Source organism: Lycorma delicatula, chromosome 5 (genome assembly GCF_047948215.1).
Source record: "Lycorma delicatula isolate Av1 chromosome 5, ASM4794821v1, whole genome shotgun sequence".
Lineage (NCBI taxonomy): Eukaryota > Metazoa > Arthropoda > Insecta > Hemiptera > Fulgoridae > Lycorma > Lycorma delicatula.
In genome coordinates this window covers 99,546,871-99,573,637 of record NC_134459.1, presented here as the reverse complement: position 1 = coordinate 99,573,637, position 26,767 = coordinate 99,546,871, and the positions used below count along the sequence as shown (strand labels likewise).

The 26,767-nt window shown below is 31.9% G+C and overlaps 1 protein-coding gene across 2 annotated transcripts; it reads left to right on the top strand.

Moving 5' to 3' along the window:
* On the top strand, nt 1-19,517 carry LOC142324492 (uncharacterized). Of its 2 annotated transcripts, XM_075365321.1 has the most exons (3): nt 1-228; nt 14,436-14,729; nt 19,193-19,517. In XM_075365321.1, exons 1-3 carry the CDS (start codon nt 123-125, stop codon nt 19,201-19,203), a joined length of 411 nt encoding a protein of 136 aa, XP_075221436.1. In that variant the 5' UTR covers nt 1-122; the 3' UTR covers nt 19,204-19,517. The 2 variants fall into 2 exon arrangements, with proteins under 2 accessions (XP_075221436.1, XP_075221434.1); XM_075365319.1 differs by lacking the exon at nt 19,193-19,517 and having other exon boundaries at nt 14,436-15,828.
* The last annotated feature ends 7,250 nt before the right edge of the window (nt 19,518-26,767 follow it).

Here is a 26,767-nt window from a genome sequence, read left to right as displayed (position 1 = left end):
TATAAATTTGCTCTATTTTGTTCTGCATAAGAGTACATGATTGAAAACAATCTTATACATTACATCTTGTTACTGAGTCTCCTCAGTGAAAATACAGTAACAATTATTTTCTATTGAAAATAATGAAGTTTAACGGAGATGGCTTTATTACTACAAACGCGGTTCTTTTATCGATCATATCCTTCAGCATAGCTTCGGCTTATCCATCAATATTATCAAAACTTAAAGGTAACTTAATAAGTTCATTTATTTTTTACTCTTAATTGTTCACTTTTAAATAATAAAGATAATCTTAGTTTATAAAATGAGCTTTACTGAATATAACATTTAAAAAATTTTACCTGAAAAAATATCTTTGTATTTAATTAAGAAATTAAATTTGTATTAAAAATGTTATATGTAATCTCATCAGAACCTCATGAACAGAAAAACAAATCATAAATATGATGGTGTTATTAAAGTGAGTGTACTTTTACATTCAAACAATCATTTCTCAGGAGTAGAATGTTAAGAATGTGCTTAAAAGTGATCTTAAATCGTATTTCATGTGATGTAGTTGAACACGAAAAATGGATTTCTTTAATCAGTTAGAGATATTCCTTGTTATGAATCTTCTGAAATTTATATATTTAATATATATATATATATATATTCTAATTTGTTTTATAACTGAAAAAAAATCAGTAACCAGATTATTTCAATTTTTGTAGTATTTTTCAAGATAGTGACTTAAATGTGTCTGTCAAACCGAAATTACTATCCATCATATACAAATGGTTGGAAAAAATCTGGTATATGTTTCGTCTCCGCTTCTAGTCGATGTAGCAAGGCGTTGATAAGACATTGTAAAGATCTTCATTAGAGCTGTACGCAGAGTCCACTAAAAATAAAGAAGGCCGAAAAATTAACAAATTAACAAAATAAAATATTTTTACTTTCTTAAATGTAAGCCTATTACAATTTTTGAAGGTTCAAATAGTCCTCATTACAAAACCGTTTTTAATTATAATTATTTTTATTCTAATTAAAAACTAACATATGAGAAGTTGAACGGTTTGTAATCATGATTTTGTTGCATTGTCTTGTTTACACTAGATCGAAATTTAAAAGCTATTTACTTAATTTTTAAGAAAATTAAATAAAACTTAGTTATTATGTACAAAATGTTCAACATATCCTATAGAAGCAAATTAAATTGTATAAATAGCTTTAAATTAAATAAAAAAACTATAAATTATAAATTATTAAACTAAATAGTATAAATTTTCGTGGTTTAATAAATTTCGAAGCTTCGCGGCATAATATCTCTTCCTTTCATCCAGACGTTTCTGGGTTCGAGTCCAGTTATGGAATGGCATTTTTTTACAAGCTACAAAAAATTCATTTCAATATCTTCCATTGGCAACTGTTACAAGGTCACAGCCAGAATAAAACAGAATATAAATGATTTAATTACTGTTGGGCCTTTCTTCTTCAAGTCAATTATAAACATTCTACACATTTATTCACTCTTCCTAAGGAATACGTTTCAGATATTTCATTATGTCAAAAATGTTAATAATACAAATTAATTAAATCATATGTAAAAGAATATTATTTGTTATTTGAGCAGAGATGCATTTGTTATGTTATAGATCCGTCAACGAAAGTATTATTTAGTTATACGAATTTTTTGAACACCTGCCCATGAGAAAAACGTTTTTTGAAAAACTTAAAAAAAGGAAAAATTGCTTAATTTTAAAAACTTTATTCATTCAGGAAAATATATGTTTTTTAATATAAGAAGGATATAATATTTTGGAGTAATTTGTACATAAGCAATAACTTTTATTTAAACCCATTATTACTTTTTTTAAATTTGGTCCTTTAGTTTCTGTGACAAAACAAGACAACACAGTGAATTCAAAAAATTCAACTCCCTATAACTCTGTAATTAATATAAAAGAAAAGTGTCTTTTATAATCAAAAAGACAGTTTTGTCAGAAATTTTGACAAGAAGTTTTGACAGAAATTCTTGAACTAATATAGCAATACTCTTATATTTAAAAGTAAAAACTAAATAATAATAAGTAAGTACTTTCTTATGATTAAAAAAAGAAAGAAGAAAAATATTTTGTTAATTTTTGGAACATCTGTTTTATTTAATGCATTTTCAACACTATAATTGTAACAAAGAGCTTACCAACGCCCCTACATCAACTAGAACTCGAGATAAAATATATGTTCCAAACTTTTTTCCCACCCTTCATATATTAATATATATATATAGAGAGAGAGAGAGAGAGAAAGAGAGAGAAAGAGAAAATATGTGTGTGTGTGTGTGTGTGTGTGTGTGTGTGTGTGTGTGTGTGTGTGTGTGTGTGTGTGTGTTTAACAAAGCATCGCCACCACTAAATAACTTTTCAACAATCAAACATAGAAACATTAAATTTAGTAAATGCTTTACCTCGAAAAAATCTATTGTTCGGTAACAGACTTCAATTTAGGATGAACTGTAAACCACATTTGAAAATAGCTGTAAAAAACATTAAATGGCCTCTCCACATTAGTTACAATTATCATAAACCGAAGTTTTTTACTTCAAAAGTTTTGTTTTTATATCCTACAAAATGATATAGTTCGACAACCTTAGCTTTTCCATTTAGCTTCCTTAGTTTTTTTCCATTTTTGAACTGCCTCCTCCCTACGTGCTAAGCATATGGTTACAACAACTGAATAAATAATGTTTATTTATTTATACATAAGTTTCCATTTTTTATATCGATCTATTTTTCATGCGGAAAAATATATTATTTCAATGTAGAAATACACAAAATTTAATTTTTCCAGTTTAACTACTAAAAAATTATTTAAGGGTTTTGTACTTTAACAATTATACATATATAACTCACACGCTACTATATACTCGCACGCACACAGATACGCATGGAAAATAATAATTTTATTTTTTTATCGTTACAATTTCTATTATTTCATTTTATCTATTTTATGTTTGTTTTTTTTTATATGTGATAATAGTTTAACAATCGTAATACGCAACTAGTTTCAGGTTTTTATTTTTTGTAAACAATTCATTAATAATGATTAATGAATTTTCTGGTTTTAAATTATTTATTTATTTTAAAAATGTACATATTTATTTTGAACGATATCAAATTGACCTGGAACTTATAAACTTAAACTAGAACCTAAAAATCAGCCTACATAATAAATGTAAAAATTCTTAATTTTGAAACATTTAAAAATTGGTAAATAAACAAATGTTTAATAGGTTTTTTATGTCGATTCAAATCATTTAGGTAGTGTAAAAAATATTGTACGGATCTTTAACTCTGTTACCTTTAACTAATTAAGATTTTCAAGCCACGTTTTGAATTTTTATTTTGTGCTTTTTACTTCCTCGTTCGAAGTAAAGGAAGTATTGTGATCGCGAAAAATTTCGGTTTCTATATTTCAACAGAAACATCCACTTTGACCATCCCTGAATCCATTTTGACTAGTTTCAGCGTGACATCTATAAGTACGTATCTACGTATGTATGTATATATGTATGTACGTAAGTATATACCTCGCATAACTCAAAAACTATTAGCCGTAGGATACTGAAATTTTGTATTAGGATTGTTGTAACATCTAGTTGTACACCTGCCTTTTGATTGCAATCGAATGAACCAAAAGTGTCCAATAAAACCCAAAATCCCCCAAAAAACTGGATTTTGGACTTTTTCTTAACTGCAGTAATAAGCTCTCATTGAGATGTTTTCAACGATATATCATAAGTGTTACTGGTTTTCATTGGTTCCAGAGTTATAATCAAATAAAATTTTAATTAATGAAATATTTGGATCTTAAGGGAAGGCACATCGGTTGGAATAAGACTTCATCTCCTTTTTTTAACTTTCTTTTTTTTAATTTAAATATATTGATTTATTAATAATTATTAACTGCTCATTATAAAAAAAATGTATGATGAATAATAATTCAATAATAACAAAAAATATCAGAAGTTTTTAATGAAATAAAATTTTATGTACTTTTACTTTTAAAAAAAAAAAGTGAAAATGTAATTTAATAGGCGTACAAGGAAGTCATGTCTTGTCCACATCAGATTTTTAAACACATTTATTTTATTAGAGAATCCCATGTCGCTTACTGCGTTATCGAAGAGCCCTCACCAGTAATTCATGAGTTGGGAAAATTATTTATCAGTGAAATCATACAATAGAAAGCGTACGTTAGTATTTATTTTTAACAATTATTTGAATTAATTATTTACCAATAGTCAGTGATTGCGTAGGATAAAGCTAGTATAAAATTTAATTAACTGATCTATAGTTTTATCAAATCGTAATTATTCATGTTACTTGATTTCTCTTCTTGTTTGTTAATCATACATATCTGCTTATAAAATTATATAATGTTTCAACGTCCACGATATTTATATTTTATATTTATCATTTCATAATATAAGATTCGAACAATCTTAAATGTTTTTTTTAAATGAGTGATTTAATTTTTCTTTTGACTCATGAAACACTATACTTTGTCATTTTTATATTATTATTATTATCCCACACTTTCACAACTTTTACTTTTGCCGGTGACATTCCTTAAACTCGGAGTAATTAATACCAACAAGATTAGGCTTGCTATTGTTGACTAAATGCCTTCCGGGCAGCATGGCAGGTGTCAATTATCACGCTTCTTTGCATTAGCGCGTGGGTCTTCCAATGGATCATCAGTTTTTCAAGACTGTTGTGCAAAGTAGACGGTATTATTCCCTCTGCAGATATAATTATTTAAATTATATAAATTTCTTTTTGATTCCACATTTCTTTAATTTCAAAAGCAAGATCTGTATATTTCTGCAGCTTCTCATTGTGTTTAGTGTTGATGTTGTTACCTGATGGGGTAGCTATGTCTGTTAGGTAAGTTACTTTTTTCATTTTATCAACTACTACTATATCTGGCTTATTACAGTTGATGGGTTTTGCTGTTACAATTCTCTGGTTCCAGAAAATTTTTGCGTTGTTCTCAAAAAGGAGGCTGGCTCATAAGTATAGTAGGACCCTTTTTGAAACTCTAACTTGTATCTATCGCAGAGTTCTATGTGTACAATTTTTGCCACGTTGTTGTGCCTCCTGGTTTACTCCGTAGGAGCTAGAATTGGACAACCAGTGATTATATGATCTATTGTTTCTATGTGTTGCATACATAGTCTACATTTGTTGTTGATATTTTCTTTAAGAATAAATCTCTTAAAATTTCTCGTTGCTACTACTTGATCCTGTATGCTACATATAAACCCCTTCATCTCGGAATGTAACTTTCCCTTCACAAGCCAATTATTTGAAGCTGCTTTGTCGACTCCTTACTGCTCTAGATGGTGCCGATATCTCCCATGTAACTCTTTTCTTTCCCAATCTAGAATTTTATCTTCATTGCTCTCTTTCTGTGTTCTATGCTGTTAGTCTGGTTAGCTAGGTTTAATGGCGTGCAGTTTTGGTCTGCCGCTACGATGGCTTGATAGAAGGGGTGTTACCTGCTATGAAAGTAATCCCTTAAATTTTCATCCTGGCCGTAGCATAGATTTTAATATCGAGTACTCCTCTTCCACCTTCCTTTCTCGGGAGCGTGAATCTTTTTTTTGACGAGTGGATATGGTGGGACTTTTCTTGGTAGAATATTTTTCTAGTGAGTCTGTTCAACTCGTCTAACTCTGCTTCACTGTATTTTACGTGAGTACTGGTACTGCATATGTGTTCACTGCCTTCACTTTATTTCCCCCATTAAGTTCCTAATTTAAAATTAATTTTAATCTCTTTTCATACTCTTTCTTAAATTTTTCCTTAATGGCTTTGTGCTCCAATATTATCGTTTGATCGCATCCTAGGTACTTGTACACGTCTTCTCCTTCTTTCATTGCTTCTATGCTACCCTGGGCCTGCAGGTCGTAATTCTGCGCCTGGTGGAACTTTCCCTTCACAATGGCGTTTATCTTGCATTTACTTATTCCTAGCTCCATTTTAATGTCTTCGCTGAACATTTCGACAAGTTTGAGCAGTTGCTGCAGCTGATGTTCAGTCCCTCCATAAATCTTTAAATCATACATGTAGAATAGATGTGCCAGTTTGTAATCTCCTGCTCGCGATTTTATATTGTAACCGTATTTTGCCTTCTTTAGCATGCTTGAGAGCGGGTTGATAGCCATACAGAACCAGAGCGGGCTCAGGGCGTCCCGTTGAAATATTCCTCTACTTACATTTATGGGTCCTGCTTGTATTTTTCTTGTTCCACTGTTTGCAATTAGCATCGTGCTCCAAGCACTCATTGCATGCCTCACAAACCTAATCGTCTTTTCATCAACTTGATAGGTTTCTAAGATCTTCGTCAGCCACGAGTGTAGCACACTATCCAATACCTTTTTATAGTCTATATAGGCCATCCACAGATTCCTTTTAGTGTATCGGGCTTGTTGCGTGGTTACCGTATCTATGATTATTTGTTCTTTGCTACCCCTCGCGGCTTTTGCACATCCCTTCTGCTCCAAATGGAGGACTTTGTTGGTTTTCAGGTGCTTGTATATTTTGCTGGCAATAATTGCTGTCAATAATTTATATGTTGTCTGAAGGCATGTTATTGGTCTATATTGAGCTGAGTCTTTCGTGTTATTACTTTTAGGCAAAACTAATATTATCCCTTCTGTTAACTACTTAGTTGTATTCTCTGGATGTTCAATTATATCATTATATGCCTCTGCTAATATTCGGTGCGCTACATCAAACTTTTTTAGTCAAAAGTTATGTACTTTATTCGACCCTGGCGACTTCCAATTCTGAACGTGGTTAACTGCTTCCCTCACATCATTAAATGTGATCTTACTGTAACCCATTGTTTCGATGTTCCTCCATTTTTTATCTTCTGCTTTTATCCAGGCGGCATTTTTATTATGTACTGTACTACTCGACCAGATGCTTTTCCAAATTCTTCCACTTGTTCTTGGGATGGTAGTTCAGAGTTTTCTCCTCTGAAAATTTTCGGTAAAATAATCCCTCATTTTGTTCGAAATTTTTATTTTCTTCTCTTCTTCTGTTTGACTTCTTATGTCGTTTCAATCGTTTTGTGAGGGCAGCTAGCTTTTGCTTTTTCATTTCTAATGCATAATCTGCACTTTTAAGTTCGTACGTGCTAATCATTTTTTCCACCTCTTGTTTTATCCTTAATCTGACTTTGCCTTGCCTGTACGCATCTTTATTATTATTAATGTTATTATTATTATTATTATTATTATTATTATTATTATTATATTATTATTATTATTATTATTATTATTATTATTATTATTATTATTATTATTATTATTATTATTATTATTATTATTATTATTATTATTATTATTATTATAATTCCCCCACAGCAGGCGAAAAAATATAACATCAACAAAATTGACGAGAATAAATTCTCCTCAAAGATTTCCTTAGGGGTGGTAGCCCCTGAAAACTTCGCCAACGGGGGGGACGCTGGCGCTGAAGCCGTAGTTGCTGCGACTATGCGGCTGATCGCTTTTGCATGCGACGCCTCCATGCCCCACGGGGGGCCGAGGCACCAGAAGCGACCCGTGTACTGGTGGACACCGGAGATTGCGGGGTTTCGCCGGGAGTGTCTTCGACTAAGACGAGTGGCGCAACGTGCGAGGAATCGCATAGACGCGAACGCCAGGTCAGCCGAGTACAAGACGGCAAAGAAGCGGCTCCGTCGAGCCATCAACGTGAGCAAGGCACACTGCTGGAGAGAACTGACGGAGACCGTGGATGCAGACCCTTGGGGGCTAGGTTACAAGATAGTAACTCGGCGATTGGGGGTCTCGCGGTCACCAGCTCCACTAGACGAAGCTAAAGCGGAACACGTCGTTAAGACGTTGTTCCCGGCGCACTCGGTCCGTGCCGAGCGGGACTTCAGCGACGTGGGCGACTTCCCGCTCTTCTCGATGGAGGAATTGGAAGGAGTCCTACGGTCGCTGAAATGTAAAAAAGCCCCTGGTCCCGACGGTATACCGGCCGAGGTACTCAAACTAGTGGGGCGCTGCAGGCCCCGTCTTCTACTAGACATGTATAATGCATGTCTGAAGGCTGGCTCTTTTAGTGCCAGGTGGAAGACCGCGCGTCTTGTGCTAATTCCCAAAGGAAAAGAAAACCCAGAGTCGCCGTCCTCCTACCGCCCATTGTGTATGCTTGACACAGCTGGGAAGATATTGGAGAAGCTGTTAAAGAAAAGACTGGTTACGGCGATGAATCAGGCAGGTGGCCTGTCACCTAACCAGTACGGTTTCCGGCAGGGTCGATCGACCCTAGACGCAATTCAGGAGGTTGTTGAGGCAGTGCGGCGAGCAGAGGACCACAATCATTTTTCGCGACGTGTGGTCCTTCTCGTTACGTTGGACGTAAAAAACGCGTTCAACTCCGCACGATGGAGCGATATGATTCGGGCCCTGGAGCATTCGTTCCATGTGCCTCAATACCTTCTGAGAATAGTAGACGCATACCTGAGGAACCGCGGTCTCATTTACGAGACCGCAGCAGGCTGGCGTAGGACTACGATCACGTCAGGGGCGGCGCAGGGGTCGATTCTCGGCCCCGACCTTTGGAACGCCGTCTACGATGGCTTGCTGAGGCTGGAGATGCCTGAAGAATCTGCCTTGGTTGGGTACGCTGACGACGTTGCGCTACTTGTCGCAGACCACGACGTGGAGCGCGCCCAACTGAGGCTCAGTCGGGCCATGCACAGAGTCGGTGCCTGGCTGGACGATCATGGATTGTCTCTAGCTCTCAGCAAAACGGAGATCGTAGTTCTCACGAAGAAACGTATCGACACCCTTCTTTCCCTGCGGGTCGGGGTAGAGGTTGTCGAGACCAAGCCGGCCGCAAAGTACCTCGGTATGATGATTGACCGGAAACTCAGCTTTGCTGAGCAGCTTCGTACAGCCGCCGACAAAGCTGCGAGAGCCGTAACTGCTCTCAGCCGGCTTATGGCGAATGTCGGCGGACCGAAGGCCAGCAGACGGCGATTGCTGATGTCCACGGTACATTCCATCCTGCTATACGGGTCGGAAGTGTGGGCCCAGGCATTAAGAGTTGCGAGAAACCGGAAGCGGCTCGCGCAGATGCAACGCACCGCAGCCTTGCGAGTCGCTTCCGCGTATCGGACGATCTCCGAGTCTGCAGTACTTGTGATTGCCGGCGTCATACTCATTGCTACTTTAGCAAGGGAGCGCCAGGCGATCTACGGGAGGCGGCGGGCAGGCGGTGACCGGGTGACCATTGCCAACGAGGAACGCACTCGCACATTCCTCGCATGGCAAGAGACCTGGGACCACGAGACCAGAGGACGATGGACCGCAAGGCTTATTCCTCTGGTCAGACCGTGGACGGAGCGACGGCATGGAGAAGTGGAGTACTACATGACCCAATTTTTAACGGGTCACGGGTACTTCCGCGCTTACCTCCATGTCATAGGGAGAGCGCCGTCCCCCGACTGCCTGTATTGTCCCGGTGTACGGGACGACGCTGAGCACACCTTTTTCAAATGTGCTCGGTGGGCGGCAGATCGAGGGACATTAGAGGCGGATCACGGAGCACTGAGTCCCCACAACGTGGTTACGATGATGCTCTGTGACCTGGGCAGCTGGGAAAGCGTAGCCCGATTCGTCGGCAACATACTCAGGGCCAAAAAGGTTGACCTGGACAGTCCTGAAAATTAGGTAGCACCAAACAGGCTAGTATAGGAGGACTCGACCGGAAGTAATGCGATAAACGGTTCCGGGTCGAGCCCTGGTAGAAAGGGGGGTGGTTTTAGTCGGTAGTCCGCTGATGGTGATTGGATAATACCGTCAGCGGGAGCCCGACACTCCGTGCGTAAATGCATTTCCACCTCCCTCCACAAAAAAAAAAAAAAAAAAAAAAAAAAATTATTATTATTATTATTATACGCTAATGTTTATTAAATAATACTAAAATAACTTTAAAAATCACCTAATTTATTAATAAAAGTATTAATTGTTTTTATTCTTAAATTTAATTAATATATTTTTAATAATTAATAAATACATTTTATCATTTGTTATTACATTTTACAGTATATAGAATTTACTTCATTATAATATTATTAATTTTATTTTAAAAATTTTCTACTTTTTTCTTTAATCCTTACCTCGTTAATCCGTATTTTTTCCTCTTTAATCCTTAACCTGTTGTGAACATCAAAGGTATTTCTTTTTCTTATTTTAGTCAAATTAAATGTAATTTATACATCTACAAGCTCTAATTCTACTGCAAAAGTATCTTAAACAGAATATTCATTCGCTCCAAATGATCTTTCCACCTTAATCACGATAATAATCTAATCCTTCATTTAAGTTATAAATACCTAAAATTTGAAAATGATCATCTGATCTGATCTTTTCGCGTAACTCCTAAAACAGATAACAAAATCGCAGCTTCAGACCTGCTATTACCCTCGGATATAAGACGATGTCATGTCCCTTCTCTATTTAAGCCTATTGGAAAACTATAGTTTTAGAGTATTTAATTTCAGTAAGTGTCTCGTCTTGCCTTATTACGCAGAGTTTTATTGATGATATCACACATCCTGTTATATCTCTCAGTCTTTTCCTAATAATCACCTTTTCAAAAGGAGTTATTGTACGACCCAAAAACATAAATCGGTTAATTTTTTTAACAGGTTTTATTATTTACGACCGATTTTTACTTCAATAGGAACGACCTACAAAATGACAAAATGGCTCTACTTTGTCTTACTTAGGATATCTAAAAATTATAAAACTGCATAAATTTATGTAACTCAAAAGGGATCGTTGTACAATATAAATAATCTGTCTGAAACAGTGTCCAGGACGTTTAAAAAATGTTCTCAGGAAAAAATTATCAGTTTTTATATCATTGTCAATACCTAGACTAAGTAGTTTATCCTTTTATACTTTTATGGCATCGTCAGTATATAAATTACACAAAATAATATTAATACCCGTGTTTATAAAATCTGAAGGCATTTTAAAATTTCTCACAACTTTTACGCTTTGTAAGCGTCAGCCTACTGTAGATTTTATACGACACATTTATTGGTTTGCACTATATGGTACAAACAATGTAAATCTGGAACTGTTCTTTTCGCTTATTTAGAGCCCTGACGTAGATAAGTTAAAAGCTTCTGATTAGTATTGGGCGCAAAAACGGATTGTTACGGAATGGATAATTGCTCTAGTAATTCTGGAATTTAAAAAGGATGCTTATAAGCATCAATCGTCTTATTGATGCTTATAAGTTAAATACAAAAATTACTACCAACCTCAAAGGTCTCGTAAATAAAATTTTTTTATTGAAACACTTAAAAAAAATTAATGAGAATTAAATTAAAGTAATCACATTGTTTTTGTCTACGATTCTACATAGGCTTTCTAAGTGGAATCCAAACAATTTGTTAGAAAATTTTGAAGAATATTAATTTCTTATTGTATGTGAAAAAGAAAACTAAAGAAATTGCTTCCGAATATGCAAAAAATTAAATGATTTTTACTCACAGCCACTTATCAAGCGTGGAGTAAACACTCCGACCTCGTAAATTAAGGGGTCCTACTGTGTAGTACATGGACAAAAAATACTTTTTATTAACATTATTTTATCGTGTTTTTATGTTAAAATTATTTAATAGTAGCCTAACTTTAATTTTTCTTTTTTTTCGTGATTTGAAATAGTTCATTACGTGTCGCAAAAACTGATTAAAATTAATTGTTTTTTATCATTAATCGGAACAATATTGCTAAAATAATAAACTAGAAACTAAAATAATAAACTAAAATAAAAAACTAAACTAAAATAATAAACTAGACTACGGATGTATCGTATATTCATCCGCTAGAAAGTCGCATTTAAAAAAGTTAGACGTAATTCATAATAGCGGAATAAGATACGCAACAGGCGCTTTCCGCACAAGTCCGGCGGTTAGTCTGATGTCTGAAGCCGGAATAATGCCACTACATTATAGAAGAGAGATCCTCTTGTTAAGATATGCAGCAAATATATGGGCTTATCCTGCCCATATAAATAATAAACTTTTAAACATCCATCCTATGGCTGCATTATACGAACGTCGTGCTACCTATTCCAGACCAGCCGGAATTAGGTACCACGAATTAAGAAGTAAATATGAAATTGCCATTCCAGATACATTGGCAATTTCTACTAGAGAAATACCGCCATGGTTCTTGCCAGCGGTAAATACAAATTTGGATCTCTCTCAAGGAGAAATAAAAAAAAACCAGCAGTGATCATCCAACAGGAATTTTTGGCAACCGTCAGTAGCTACGAAGAACATATTAGAATTTATACTGATGGTTCTAAAACCGAACATGGTGTTGGATGCTCAATATATGTAAATGAAGAAGCCCACTTTTGGAAACTGCCAGATGTGGCCAGTGTTTACACGGCAGAACTCACTGCAATTCAGCAAGCTCTTCGCTACACTGAACACTATTGCGAAGAGAGAGTGCTAATATGTTCCGATTCATTAAGTGCACTTGTCGCAATTCGGAACAAGAACATTAAGGATGTCCTAATTGCAAACATCCTGTCCATTTTATACGTACTAAAACAACGAGGACAGCGATGCGTATTTGTATGGACTCCGGGGCATGCTGGTATTACAGGTAATGAAATCGCAATCGAAGCTGCCAGAAAGGCAACAGTCTGCGATGATTTGGATGCATTTCCTGTAAGAGTGGCAGATGTTAAAAACCGTCTAACAAACATAGTAAGAAACAAGTGGAACGCTGAATGGAGGAGTTTAAATACAAAATTAAACTCAGTAAAAACTTCTCCTTATAAATGGAAAAGCGACTTTAAGTTGACTCGCCGTGAACAAGTAGCTGTGACCAGACTTAGAATCGGTCACACGCGATTAACAAATTTATATTTGTTAACCGGCGAAGTGAGACCAATGTGCGGTGTTTGTAATAAAACACTGACAATCAAGCATCTAATAGAAGAGTGTACCATATATGAGGACCTCAGAAAGAGGTTCCGTGTTACAAATAATATTAGTGCTGATCTGGATAATGGAAATGAAGAAAATATAGTTGCATTTCTACACGCCAGTGGACTTCTTAAAAGTCTATAAAATGAAAGTTTAAAGCTGTGGTAAAAGATACTCTAAGCGGTAGTTTATATATATATATATATATATATATATATATATATATATATATATATATATATATAAAGAAAGAAAGAAATGGTATTGATAAGTTTAATTTTAATTTTAATTTCATGGTCTTTTGAGAACCTTATCTCAAATTTTAATATCGGGGCCCTTTACACCCCGTAAGTGTTTGTGATTGTCCTTGTCTTTTATGTCTTAAATGTTTTGTGTAGTTTGTGCTTTTAAATAAAATGTAAGGGCCCTTTACACCCTTACATATGACGATCCAGATGGTGATAGTAATTTCTTTTAAAGATTGTGACGAGGGCTAATGACCTTAGCAGTCGATGCCCGTAAAATTCAAGATAAAAAAAAAACTAAAATATTGCTTAGTTATTTATCTATTACTAATATATTATATATGCTGATAATGGTTACTTGCCCAGTTTATTCCAACTATTAATAAACTAATTACTTTGCAAACTCACTCTTATAACAAAAAATAAATAACTTTTATTAATTTTTCTGACGTAATTTATATATATATAGTAACAATTAAGTATGGGTGCCCGTAAATAAATTTTCAACAATTAAATATAGAAAAACAAAATATAGCAAATGCTCCTGCCTAAAAAAAAAAATGTATATTTCAGTATGAGAAACTACTTGAGATATATCTTGAAATAACTGTGAACAAATTAAATAGTCGTCGTTTCGGTTAAATTTCTCATATTCTGAAATATTTTACGCCTTTTTAAAATTTTTCCAATGTTTTTAATATGATGTGTCACAACCCTACTCTTTCCATTTGAAAAGTTTAACCCTCTACTCCATGAAAAATTAGTGGTTTGAAGGCATTGTAAGGGAAGATTAATCGTCTTAAAACGTGATTTAGTATTATAATCCATTTTCCTCAATGCAGTTCCATAATTCCTTTTCCACAATCCAGTATTAGGACAAACAAATACAAACAAAGTTGTATTTGTTTGGACTAATACTGAGGTTGAAAAGAATCACGTGGTTTTTGGAATCTTTTTCATCTAGCAAGAGCGCTTATCCTGTAGGCTATGTGAGCACCTTTATTCTTGTTCAGTATTTAAATACCATGTACAAATAATTTCCTACTCTTACCTAAAATAACTGTTTTAGAGATAATCTCATAATTATTAACTTCTTTAAATTCTTATTAAATAATAATATTGTCTACAAATGGTAATTTTTTTCAGAGGAACGAAAAGCAGGATCCACTGCAAAAGAAGAACAAAAAAGCCTTGGGTTTAAACAGAGAATGCATGGCTTTGGATTGGATCATACTAATACTACGCTTGGAAAGGCGCGTTTAAGGGAAAGCGTTCTTGGAGCGAATGGTAGAAGAATGCCAGTTTTTCGATCAGATATAGCTCAGTATGACACTAATATCCTGTTTAATGACTCAAAAGTATCTGAAGCTCGTGTGACACATCTGATACCTAAAATACCTAATTATGCTTCCCAATATATATCTCAACCTGATATCGCTGGTACTGAGCCTAAATTATTTGATAATAGATATATATTACTCCATATTCCCCCAATTTTAGAAAAAATACCAATGGAATCTAAAGAAATTACACCTCGACCACCACAATTCATTCCAATTCCTGTTGCCCCAATACCTAAAATACCAGTACAATATCAGGAAATATAGGTTTATCATCTAATTTTAGTCTTTTAAGTCCTAAATAGGATAACGTATTTTTTAAATTCGTTTTTTATAATTTGATACAGAATTATTAAAACAATCCCATTTTATCTTTGGTATATAAATTTAGCTTAATATACCAAATTGCGTTAACAAAATTGAATTTTTCGTTATCATTTAATTCATTAATTTATGGTGTTGTGAAGTTAAATATTACATCTTTGTTTTCTTACATCGTTAGTTGTATTAATAGAAATAAATTATTTAAAATCCTCATTGCAATATTTGTGAGACTGTAATAGTTCGATTATGGATTCCCACACTACTTTTTAATTTTTATAATTGACTTGTACACTAGAAACTTTCAGAACCAACGTAATATTTCTCGCGAATGATACGGCGTCCAATTATGGTGTCTTCAAATCACATGAGCCTTTTTCCTTAGATTGGTTTTAGTGCAACAAAAAAAAATCATATTAAATTTTATCCTAAGATTTCTGTTTGTAGTTGCGAATGTAGTGTAATGAAACAGCCTAATCAAATATCATGGTTGAGAACAAATTTGCCTGGTTAGCCCACATTCAGCAGCTAAAGAGACGTTAGTAGGTAGGGACTAATATTTAAAGTATTTAGGCCAGAAATTTATCCTACGAGAAATTATTTTTATTAATGGACAATAAAGTGAATTATAGCATGATTTGCGTAGTTCTTATATAACTTACAACAACCCTGTACTAGAATATATATTTCTTGTTGTATGATTTAATAGTTTGTATTTTTTGTAAATATCTTTGTTTAAAAAATTATTTTTTTTAAGTTTCATGAAAGAGAATTTGTTATTCCGTACCGTTTCACTTAGATACTCTTGTTAACATATAAAGCACTAATAAGTCGTTATAATATACTTCCATATACGAATCAGACGTTGTTTTGGCAAATAATTGACTTCGTTTCAGGAGGGAATAAACATATGAATAATTAAAATATAAAATCTCATTAACTAAAATGATATACCTAGTGATCATAAGTGTCAATTTTTAAAGACATTTATACAAAAACAAAAGCATTAAGAATAGAATTTCTAGCTCTCAATGTACAAAAACGCGCATAAATTTCTAAACTTTTCACAGATTATCATCACAAGATTGTCAAAATCCATCATTTGACACCTCTAGTCCAATAAAATTATATTTTTACTAAACTATCAGAGCGTGAAAGTGATACTCCCTTACAGTTGTAATGACTATCTAATACAAGGATGTAAGACGACCTGGACCTGTATCTTTGTACCTCTTTACATATCAATTATGAACGGTAAATTAAATCCAGTTAACAGAAAAATATCTATACAAAAAGTTATATAAGTAAGGTCATATAATATCATCCTGACATAATATAAGCCATCTGCACCTAGCAACCCCTTATTTTCTAACTAATCAATTGTTCAAAAAACTGTTAATTGCAGCTTTGTCTTTTTAAAATGCATTATTCTGATGCTTGTTCGTTAAAATGTACACTTAACGTTCTTTTTTATAATATTCGCATGTATGCCAAAAAATATGTCATCGTATAATTAATTTAATAAAATTTAAATGTATATTATTTGTATAATATTAATGTAATTAAGTAAAAAGTTGTTTTTTAAAAACATCTTTCGCTAAGAAAGGAAAAGAATTTAACCTATGGTCAAGAATTTAACCTATGTGTACACAAATTAAATTTTAACCGACTTACATCTTTTTATACTTACACCTTTTATCTTTTTATAGTAAACTTTTATTCAGTTATATTAAAAATTAAAACAATATTAAAAATATAAAATATTAATTAAAATTAAATTCTAAAAATTTTTACATATGTAAAAATATGACGTCAAGGCGTAAAATCAAATTAAAATTAAAAATAAATTTAAGTAAAGTAAGCAGTAAAGTGGACAACATGCATAATTGCTTTAGAATAATTTTATTTAGCTTGGCCCATTGGTGTATATATAACATAAAATCATAAAAATTATAATTCCACTTACGTAACAAAGTACATTGGTTGGTAAGCGGAATTATTATTTATATATTTTTATAATTGCTTTACTTAAAATTATTTTTATTTGACTTTAATTTTAATTTTTAATTTCAGTTTTAAATTTTTAATTTTAATTTGATTTTATCACTTGACGGCACATTTTTATATATATAAACATATTTTAAATGTAATTTCAATTTAATTTTTTATTTTAATTAATTTTCCATATTTTTTAAATTTTGTTTTAATTTCTAATTTAACTGAAAAAGATTAAATTCTTAAAATAAAAAGATTAAACGTTTTAAATTTTAAATAAAAAAAAGAAATGCATGAAACGTATGTTATTAAATTATACGTAATTTATAATGTAATTTGAGATGAATATATGAATATATAATACAGCTGATGATGCAAGTTAATCGCGAAAGCGCTTCCGCATATATAGTAGAATAAGGTAATCATCCTTCTTTATTTATTCTATACTTTGGTTGATCTAATACAAAAAATATTTTGTATATAATACAAAGAAGTAAGATTCTTAAAATAACTGATTTAAAAAAAGTACATATTTAAGCTATTAAATTAGATTTTAACCAAATTACATCTGTAAAATTTTATGAACACCCTATTTCTATTTGAGGGAACTGATATCACCGAATGAGCAGTGTATGTCATACAAACTCGAAAAAAAATGACAGTTTGCTTATTCAATCCAAGATATAAATGTTGATAACAAGCGTGACCTCATTTCAACTACATTAATGTAGCTGAAAAATAAAATAAAATAAAAAATATATATATTTAATGTTTAGTGGAAGAAGAAATGTCAGCTCGCAGAAAATTCAATTTTAAATGTTTCCCATTTTCGAACCGGGGTGTAGAAAATATGTTACAACCATTTTTCAATACAATACTTTTTTTTTTAAATGTAAGGCTTCGAATTTTATCTATTAAGCCATAATTTGTTTGACTTAAATTCAAAAATTGAAATTAACGCCATATTGAAACTAAAAGTTGAAAAAAATCGAAATAAATATATGAACGGTTTTTGTGATATGAATTTCTGTTTAAAATTACAAACGGAAATAAAATAAAGGGTTATTGGTCATATTAATGTAGAATATACAATAATTTCATAATTCACCTTTTAAAAAATTAAATCGAATATTCGGTTTTAAAAGTCTAAATTTAATTTAAAGATCTAATGCTGTTTCAATTTCAACTTACGTATTTCATTCTTCACAAAGTTAAAAAAAAATTTAAAAAATTTATGTTTTATTTGATTTATTATGATTAATATTTTACGTTTTTTGATTCCTGATTTAAAATTTCCTGCTTTTATTACTTCCCTTTTTTACTTCCTTGTACGAAGTAAAGGAAGTATTGTGATCGCGAAAAATTTCGGTTTCCAGATTTCAACGGAAATATCCATTTTGACCATCCCTAAAACCAATTTGACGAGTTTCGGCGTGACGTCTGTACGTATGTGTATGTATGTACGTACGTATGTATCTCGGATAACGCAAATACGATTACCCATAGGATGTTGAAATTTTGAATTTAGGACTGTTGTAACGTCTAGTTGTGCTCCTCCCTTTTGATTGCAATCGATTGAATTTAAATTCATTTTAAAAAAATGTGTAAATGTAATTTAATAGGCGTACAAGAAAGTAATGTGTTGTTCACATTAGATTTTTACAGTTTTAATGTTAGTACGTAAAAATAAATAAAAATAATTCAAACGCATATCTGGTTGGTTAGTTCATACTTACATTTTTATTAGATATCGTATAATAAAAACATTCTTTCAGATAAATACATGTTATCTCGGTAGTTTGATTCTCACTCTTCTAGCAGAAATTACAACCGAGGAATATTGCAATGACATAGGACTGTACATACTTTTATAGACTTAAATCGTATCAGATAGGTTGAAAAGTATTAAAAAGTATATTCTTACAAGCGAATCAACGCTCTCTGTAAAAAGTAAATTTTAATTTTATTTTTTCTGTTTGTAGTATTTGTGTGTGAATGATCATATATATACCTGTACTATTTTGAAGAGAAAACCGCCGCAGAGCAATTCATGAGTGAAACATAGAAAAGCTAAAGTTAAAGAGGATGTTGAAAATAAGGTGGATTAATAAATAACAAACTCCGAATTATTTAAGACAGTTGGAAAAGGATAGATATGTGTGACACAATGTTGTAAAGAGACGAAATATCTTGGTTGGCCAAGCACTAAGACAGGATTTAATTAATTTGGTATTATAAATATTTCAGGTTGTATCTGAAGGAATCTTTTACTGGAATTCATTTACGAAAGAAAACTGAAGATGTAAGATAAAAACCCAAACAATAGTTGCTTTCAAACCCCAACCAAACAAATTAAACCTCAAACTTCAATCCATTAACCCTCTGAGTTTAGCTGTGTACTGGAGTACTTCTGTAATCGGGGTTGGGGTATTAGGGTCGTTTTTTTATGCTGGATTAAATATTTGACAACAAAGTTGTAATACTTTTTGGAATGGGATATTAATTCTTATAAAGTGGGAAAATAATTTAAATGAAAAAGTTTCCTAATATTTCTTTTTTAGGGGAAGAATAATTTAAGATGAAATTTTATTGTAAAATTACCAATAAAAATTTAAATAAAACAAAAATTAAAAAAAACAAATATCTATCTTTTTTTTTGCTCCTTCACTCTAAAATCATCATCCAAAATTTTTTTTGGATTTTTGTACATTTACTATGTTAAATGGAAAAACTTCAACTGAGAACTGTACACATATAAAATGTTACCAAAGATTTCTTTTATTGAGGTGAGGGTAAATTGTTATGAAATTTTATTTAAAAATTTTTATTTTATTTAATGAGATGTGAGTGCATCGCCTGCTGTGATCATTTAGCCCAAATTTAAATTTGCAGCATATGAAAAATGCCATGCTTGACCGGGATTCGAACCCAGGATTTCCGGGTGAAAAGCGGAGACGCTACCAATCGCGCCATGGATGCCGGCTATATTTTCTAATATTATTACAGAAAATATTATTCAAAGTATTATTATACACAAGAATATTATTATTATTATTATTATTATTATTATTATTATTATATGAGTTAAAATCAAAATATATCACATCTACTTGACCCCTATGCTCAATTGCATTAACTGAATCCTGCAAAAAGGCGGCCAAATTAGAAGCTTATTACTTATAAATTATTTGCTTATAACTTGTTTTATTTGGAATGTATTAGTAGTGTTGTCTTTTTGTTTTTGGATGTTTTCATCTATGTGTTTTTATTATCACTCCGTAGCTACCGTTTTTAAAGTTCTAATTATTTTTTGTATTTGACTGCATAATTGTTATTATTGTTATTATTGTGTTTTGAATATTGTATTTTTAATATGTGGGTGTTCTTTTGTGACTTTATGTGATATTGTGTGACATACAAAGGTTTTGTAACTGTTCTGTTGCACAATTATAAAATAAAATAAAATAAATAAATAAAAAAATTATTATTATTATTATTATTATTATTATTATTATTATTATTATTATTATTATTATTATTATTATTATTATTATTATTATTATTATTATTATTATTATTATTATTTAAAGTTTATTACTTACACTTAATAACATTAGAAGTGTGAATAAAGCAAATAAATCTCTAAAAAATTTAATAAGTTGATATTTTTAAAATTTTTTCTTATCTCCCGCTTTAAATATTACCCAAAAATATTGTTTTTTGGTTGCTATCCAAAATTGAAAACGAAGAAAGATGTAAAAAAATTCGATTAAAAGATATACAGTAAATAAAAAGATAACTTTATTCGATTTATGGGGAAGTGAGAATTTTACAATAATTTTTTTTTAATGTTAAGATAAGCATGTACGCATGTACTGAGCTTAATATAAAGTAGGGTTATATTTGCAAAATTCCAGATAATTAACCCGAAAAATGTATCTACCCCAATTTTTGGAGATATTGATCCCAAACGTTTACCAACAAGTCTCTCTACATATTCGAGTTTCTGTACAAAATTTCATCAAATTCGGTCTATCTAGTCCAAAGTTACTAAGCTTCAAACACACCCATCCGTACGTACATACATACGTACGAATATTTCGATCATTTTTTTTTTTGAGGTCTCTAGCTTATGATACGCTTGAGAAATACAACCCCAATTATTTCACTAATATTGAGAAAAACTCTAAAGCTAAAATGTCAAGAAAGAAAAAATTAGCATGGAATAGAAAGAAAATAAAGAAGCATCGAATTAGACAAATAAAAATTACTTTAGTAAATAGAACAAGTATTGCATGCTATTGTGGCATTTACATCATATTTTAGCATGAACGTTCATTTTGTATGAACGTTACTAATAATTGTAATAATAATGAAATAAATACAGGTTCTGCAAAGCAATTTTACCATTGCCAAACACCGACTGTTGTTTTTGTCATAAATTCTTCCACAGAAAAAGAATTGTTTTCTGTCTTCATTGTACCCAATAAAATTCTTTGATTTATTTGAGAATATTGTACATTTAATAATGTTATCCTCTTTCTTACTCTTTTTCCCACTATCCAGAGTCGGGTGAAGAATCGTAGGCAGATCCATCATCTTGTTTTATTCTTACCTCAATCCTCTATGATCTCTTTTCACCACTACTACTACTACTGATATATGCTCCTTATAGTTATTTGGCCACCATTTGCTTGGTTTTTCTATCTGTATAATGTAACAGGAAAATATAATGTTTTAAAATATAAATTGTCCAGGACATTGTGAATAATTCATTAAAAAAAATTATTAAATATTAATATTCTTAAGCGAGTGAAAATAATTAAATGTATTTCTCAAATTCAAACGCAAAAGTAATTTTTTTTTATTCTAACCATTATTATAGGTCACCATTATCCGAAGAACTCACGTTCTTCGCTTAAATATAGTTAAATTTCACTTAAATAATATACTGTCAACTTATTTAGTAACATACTTAATATGGTCAATTATTATTATTTAAAAATAATAAATATAATAAAAATAAACTATGTTATGATTGAAAATATATGTTGATGAACATAACTTTAACGGTTATAGGTTACGTGAACAGAGATATTTAAGAAAACGGCAAATTATTCTGTTTAAGATTTACCAGAGAACGGAGATGTAATTTCACAAGACTGGCTGTAAAATAAACATTGTAACATGTAAAGAAAGGAACGCTTACTTGTTCCTAAGACACTTTAGATACCTGAGATTTCTTAGGAACAAGATACACTTTTCCTAAGATATGTGTGGTATTTGTAACTAAGATACTTTAAAATCATCAGAGCAGTTAAAAAGAGTAAACAAATAAATAGAAAAGCAATAATTTAATTTACGTCATGTGAGAAACGGAATGTAAAACCACATTTAAGTATCAGGCGTCATTATCAAGTTAATACATCGCTCAATAATTTATTATACATGTTTATCTGAGCTTCCCCCTAACTAATGTAATCCATTTCATAATAAATATATAGTCTGCCTAACGTTTCCTAATTAACATCCAAACTGCATTTATTAGTCCAAATCAATCTTGGAAATGATATAGACATGGTTAATAATTTTTTTTAAGCAGGTAACTTGGGAAATGTAAAATGTGAAAAATAATTACTTATAAAATATTCATAATGATTTAAAAATATTAACGTTCGTAGCTGTCAACAGTTATCGTTCAGTAAAAAGATAAATTATTAAAAAATACTATCATTTGTGAATTATTTTAATGATAATTGATAACGCATGCAAATCTCGTCTATTTCCTCTATTTCGACTGTATAAATGCCCTTTTTTGTTCTACATAAATACATGACTGAAATCAGTCATATTCAGACTGAAGAAATTCAGTAACCAGATGAGTGGTTACTAAATTTCTTCTGTAAAAACGAAAAAGTATTTTTCTATTGAAGATAATGAAGTCCAGCACAGTCGTCTTTATTATTACAAAGGCGGTACTGTTATCGATCATATTCTTCAGCATAGCTTTGGCATATCCATCAATATTACCAAAACTTAAGGTAATTTAATAAATTTTACTTTTTACTGTTAAATAATAAAAATAATTAGTTTATAAATTCGGGAATCCAAAGTTTATAAATACATTTAATAGAATTATGCAAAGGGAAATATTTCTTTATATTTCATCAAGAAATTCATTTTTATTATAATTGTTTTAAGTAATCTCATCAATAAAGAACAAAACATGGAAATCATAAAACGAACGGTGTTACTAAAGTGAGTGTATTTGTATATTAGAACAAAGGTTACTCAAGAACAGGTTAACAAGACGCTCAAAATATAATCTTCAATTATATTTTATATGATTCACAGTTAAACATGAAAAATGGATTTCTTTAATCAGTATTGCATGTTATGAATCTTCAGTAATTTACGACTGCATATATATATATTTTTTTTTTATATAACTTGCAAAATCCATAACCACATTAATTAAATATTGTAGCATTTTTCATTATATTGATTTAAATTTATCAATCAAACCGATATTACTATACATCGTATATAAATAGTTGGAAAAAATCTGGAATGTATGTTTCGTCACCACTTCTAGTCGATGCATTGATTAAGGCGTTGTAAAGCTCTTCGTGAGAGCTGTACGCAGGGTCCACTAAAAATAAAGACTACCGAAATATTAATAAAAAAAAATATTGTTACTTTTTTAAATGTAAGTTTATCATCATTTTTGTAATTTGAAAAGTTCATTGTTAGTGAAATATTGTTAGTACGTGAACGTTCGAAAATATGGTTAAAATTATACCAGTTTGGTGAACACCCTGTTCATAAGAAGTAAGTTTTATGAAAAAAATTAACATTTAACATTTTTAATTAAAAATAACCTTCTTAAAAACTTTATGGAAAAAATCTGTTTTCATTATGGAAATATAATTTTGGGGTATTTGTACTAGGTACATAAGGAATATTTTTTTATTTAAACCTATTATTTAAAAAAAAAAATAATAATAAGTAAAGTACTTTTTATGATTAAAAAAAAGGAAGAAAAAATACATTCTGACAATTTTCGGAACATCTGTGTTTTTAATGCTTTAACTCACTGAAGATCTATAACTAAGAGCTTAACAACGCTTCTACATCAGGTAGAATCTGAGATAAAATATGAATTCCAAACATTTGCCCAACCCTGCATGTATATATATATATATATATTTAACTTATATTTAACAAATAATTACTACAATTTAATTATATATAAATAGCTTCAAAGAAAAGCTATATTTCCAAGCCGTTTTACAGTATTTACTTAATATTGGGCAACCACTTTCATCAAGATACCGCTTCAGATCATCCATTTCCAAAGATTCCTTGTTAAAAAACTGTAGCTTCATCTTCCGTACAATAGGATAAAATACCACAAAATGTACAATGTCCTCCTCCTTTGTTTATTACACATAGAATAAAGTTAGAATTAGTCGAAAATGACTATTTTTTTCAAATAAATGAATTCGGCTCTTGCTATGAAAAAGACATTTAATTAAATTAAAATTTACATTACTGTATACATAATTAAGCGCAAAGTCCAGTTCTTTGTAAATTAGACGTCTGTTTTTTCAAAATACCGGTGTAGTCTGACTTTTATTCTTAATCATTTCTACAATAGAATTCACTTTAAATCCCAGGTAGACATAATTGAAAGGTACATTATACTTTCGAACAAACTCTTTCCACTCATCGTAAAAATATATTAATCACGGAGTATTCCGGGTTAGACAAAATACTATCTTTATAAAAAAAATCTATGCAGAATCTCAACCTTATCATACATCCTAAACCCCCAACTTTGGCCACCGTAACAAATTATCAACCTACATTCTTAAAAATATCCAACTTTTTCTCAAATGCGGTATTATCGTTGCACAACAGATTACTATTATGTATTCAAGGCCAATTTTGCCACTTTTAATTTTTGCTTAAAATGCATTTCCAGAAATAATTTTGGTGAGTATTACATAAAATTATTTGTAACTGTTTACATTATGTATTCGTTCTTTGCCATACCACCGCTTTCCTTGTTTATTTAGTTCCCCGTTTTCCGAAAAACCATATTTTTTTATTTACCAAGATTCAATTGCAAATACCACTTCTGGCAGTGCTGTAGCAATCCATTATCATCCTCTGTAACGAAGTCAGATCTTCAGCCAGCATGACAATATCATCAGCATAAGCCAACATCTTTATTAAAATGTCAGCTACATAAAGTCCCTCTTACGACACCATTTCCAGATCGTAAACAGAAAGAGAGAAAAGGAAAGGACTATACGAACAACCTTGTTTTAAACCCGTTATTGTTTCTAATTTTACCGTTAACGCGTTAGAACTCCATACTGTCGCCTGTGTTCCACTGTGCATTTCCTTAAAGAGACATCCTTAGATGACATGTCATCTTCGGGACATCTGCCGAGAGGACCCAACTCCGACAGTTGTAAGGAAGCGGCCTCACGCCGTACTGGACGAACCACCGTGATGGTGCGGTGCGGTAGCCGAAAATCGACAAACCAGGCTTAGGGGCCTCCATATCGCATGAGCCATAAACGGAATAGTGCGTCAGACGCGTTTCCGGGGTCGCGAGTGAAAAGTTTTCGCGAGTTATATAGTTTGAAGACGTCAAACACGGTAAGTCGCGCATAAAACAAAAACGCGGTCTAAATTTAAAAAAACTTACAGTAAGACAAAATATCCCAGCAATTGCGACTCCTCCGGAAAAGGGGACGCATTGCTCCCTCCTTATAGCTAGTGCCCCGTTGTGGCGTATTCCTGCTAGCCTATTAAAGAGTTAGCACCGAAAGGACTTCAGTGGACGGTCTGAAGGGGAATTACGTCGGGAGGACAGGCTTTATAAGCCTAGCCTTCCGCGGTCGGCCCATGAAATGGGTTCGATAACGCTGGTTTAACAACGGATTGGAATGCAATTAAATCCGTCTTAAATTCACTAAAATAATAATAGACAAAACTTGAAAAATTAGATCCGAGATTAAAAAAATAACCCTTTTAAAAACAAGCCCGATTAGAATGATCCAGCAGCAAGGGACTCTGTCCAGGTTCTGCGATAAAGTAGGGAGTAATAGACTCCTGCCAACTTTGCATTCCATTAGATGACATTCTTAATTCAAAAGTTATAAAAAAGCGCATGTCGATCCATCCGTCAAATGCAGCAGACAAGTCAATAAAAATTGCGTACAATTTACGTTTCTGATACCATTTACTTTTAATGATACTAACTAAATTATGAATATTATCTATTGTACTATAACCTCTTCTGGCTTCCGTCTTGGCGTTCTCGTAATATCCCTTGTCGTTCTTCCCAGAGATTAGACCGATCTCCCAAAGAAATATCTCTGTAATTCTCTTACATACTAAGATCTCCTTTTTTATATAATGAGAATATTATTGACGTCTTAAAGTAATCAGGCACTCTAGCAATTTTATATATTTTATTATAGACATCTAACAATTTATCCAGTAAAACAGTGGAAGTATTCTTGAATAACTCATAAGGTGTTCCATCTGCTCCCGGTGCATTATTATTTTTAATTCTTTCGATTATACTGAGCAAGTCTGTTAATCGAAAGACAGTATCGAAGGTTTCATCAATGATTAAAGTCTCACAGTAAATTATTCTACAGAAAAAACCCTTTAGATTTAAGAGTTAACTAAAATATTGTACCCACCTCGGACCTGCAATATCATTCGCAGAACGAAATATCTTCCGTTTAAAAAAGCGGACCGACTTCCAAAACTTTGTAGAGCCTTTTATGTCTCTAA

Bases quoted from the DNA above. Each gene is read 5' to 3' on its own strand.
- LOC142324492 (XM_075365319.1), top strand. From the start codon at position 123: ATGAAGTTTAACGGAGATGGCTTTATTACTACAAACGCGGTTCTTTTA. The intron at 229-14,435 runs GTAACTTAATAA...AATTTTTTTCAG, and splicing joins AATATTATCAAAACTTAAAG to AGGAACGAAAAGCAGGATCC.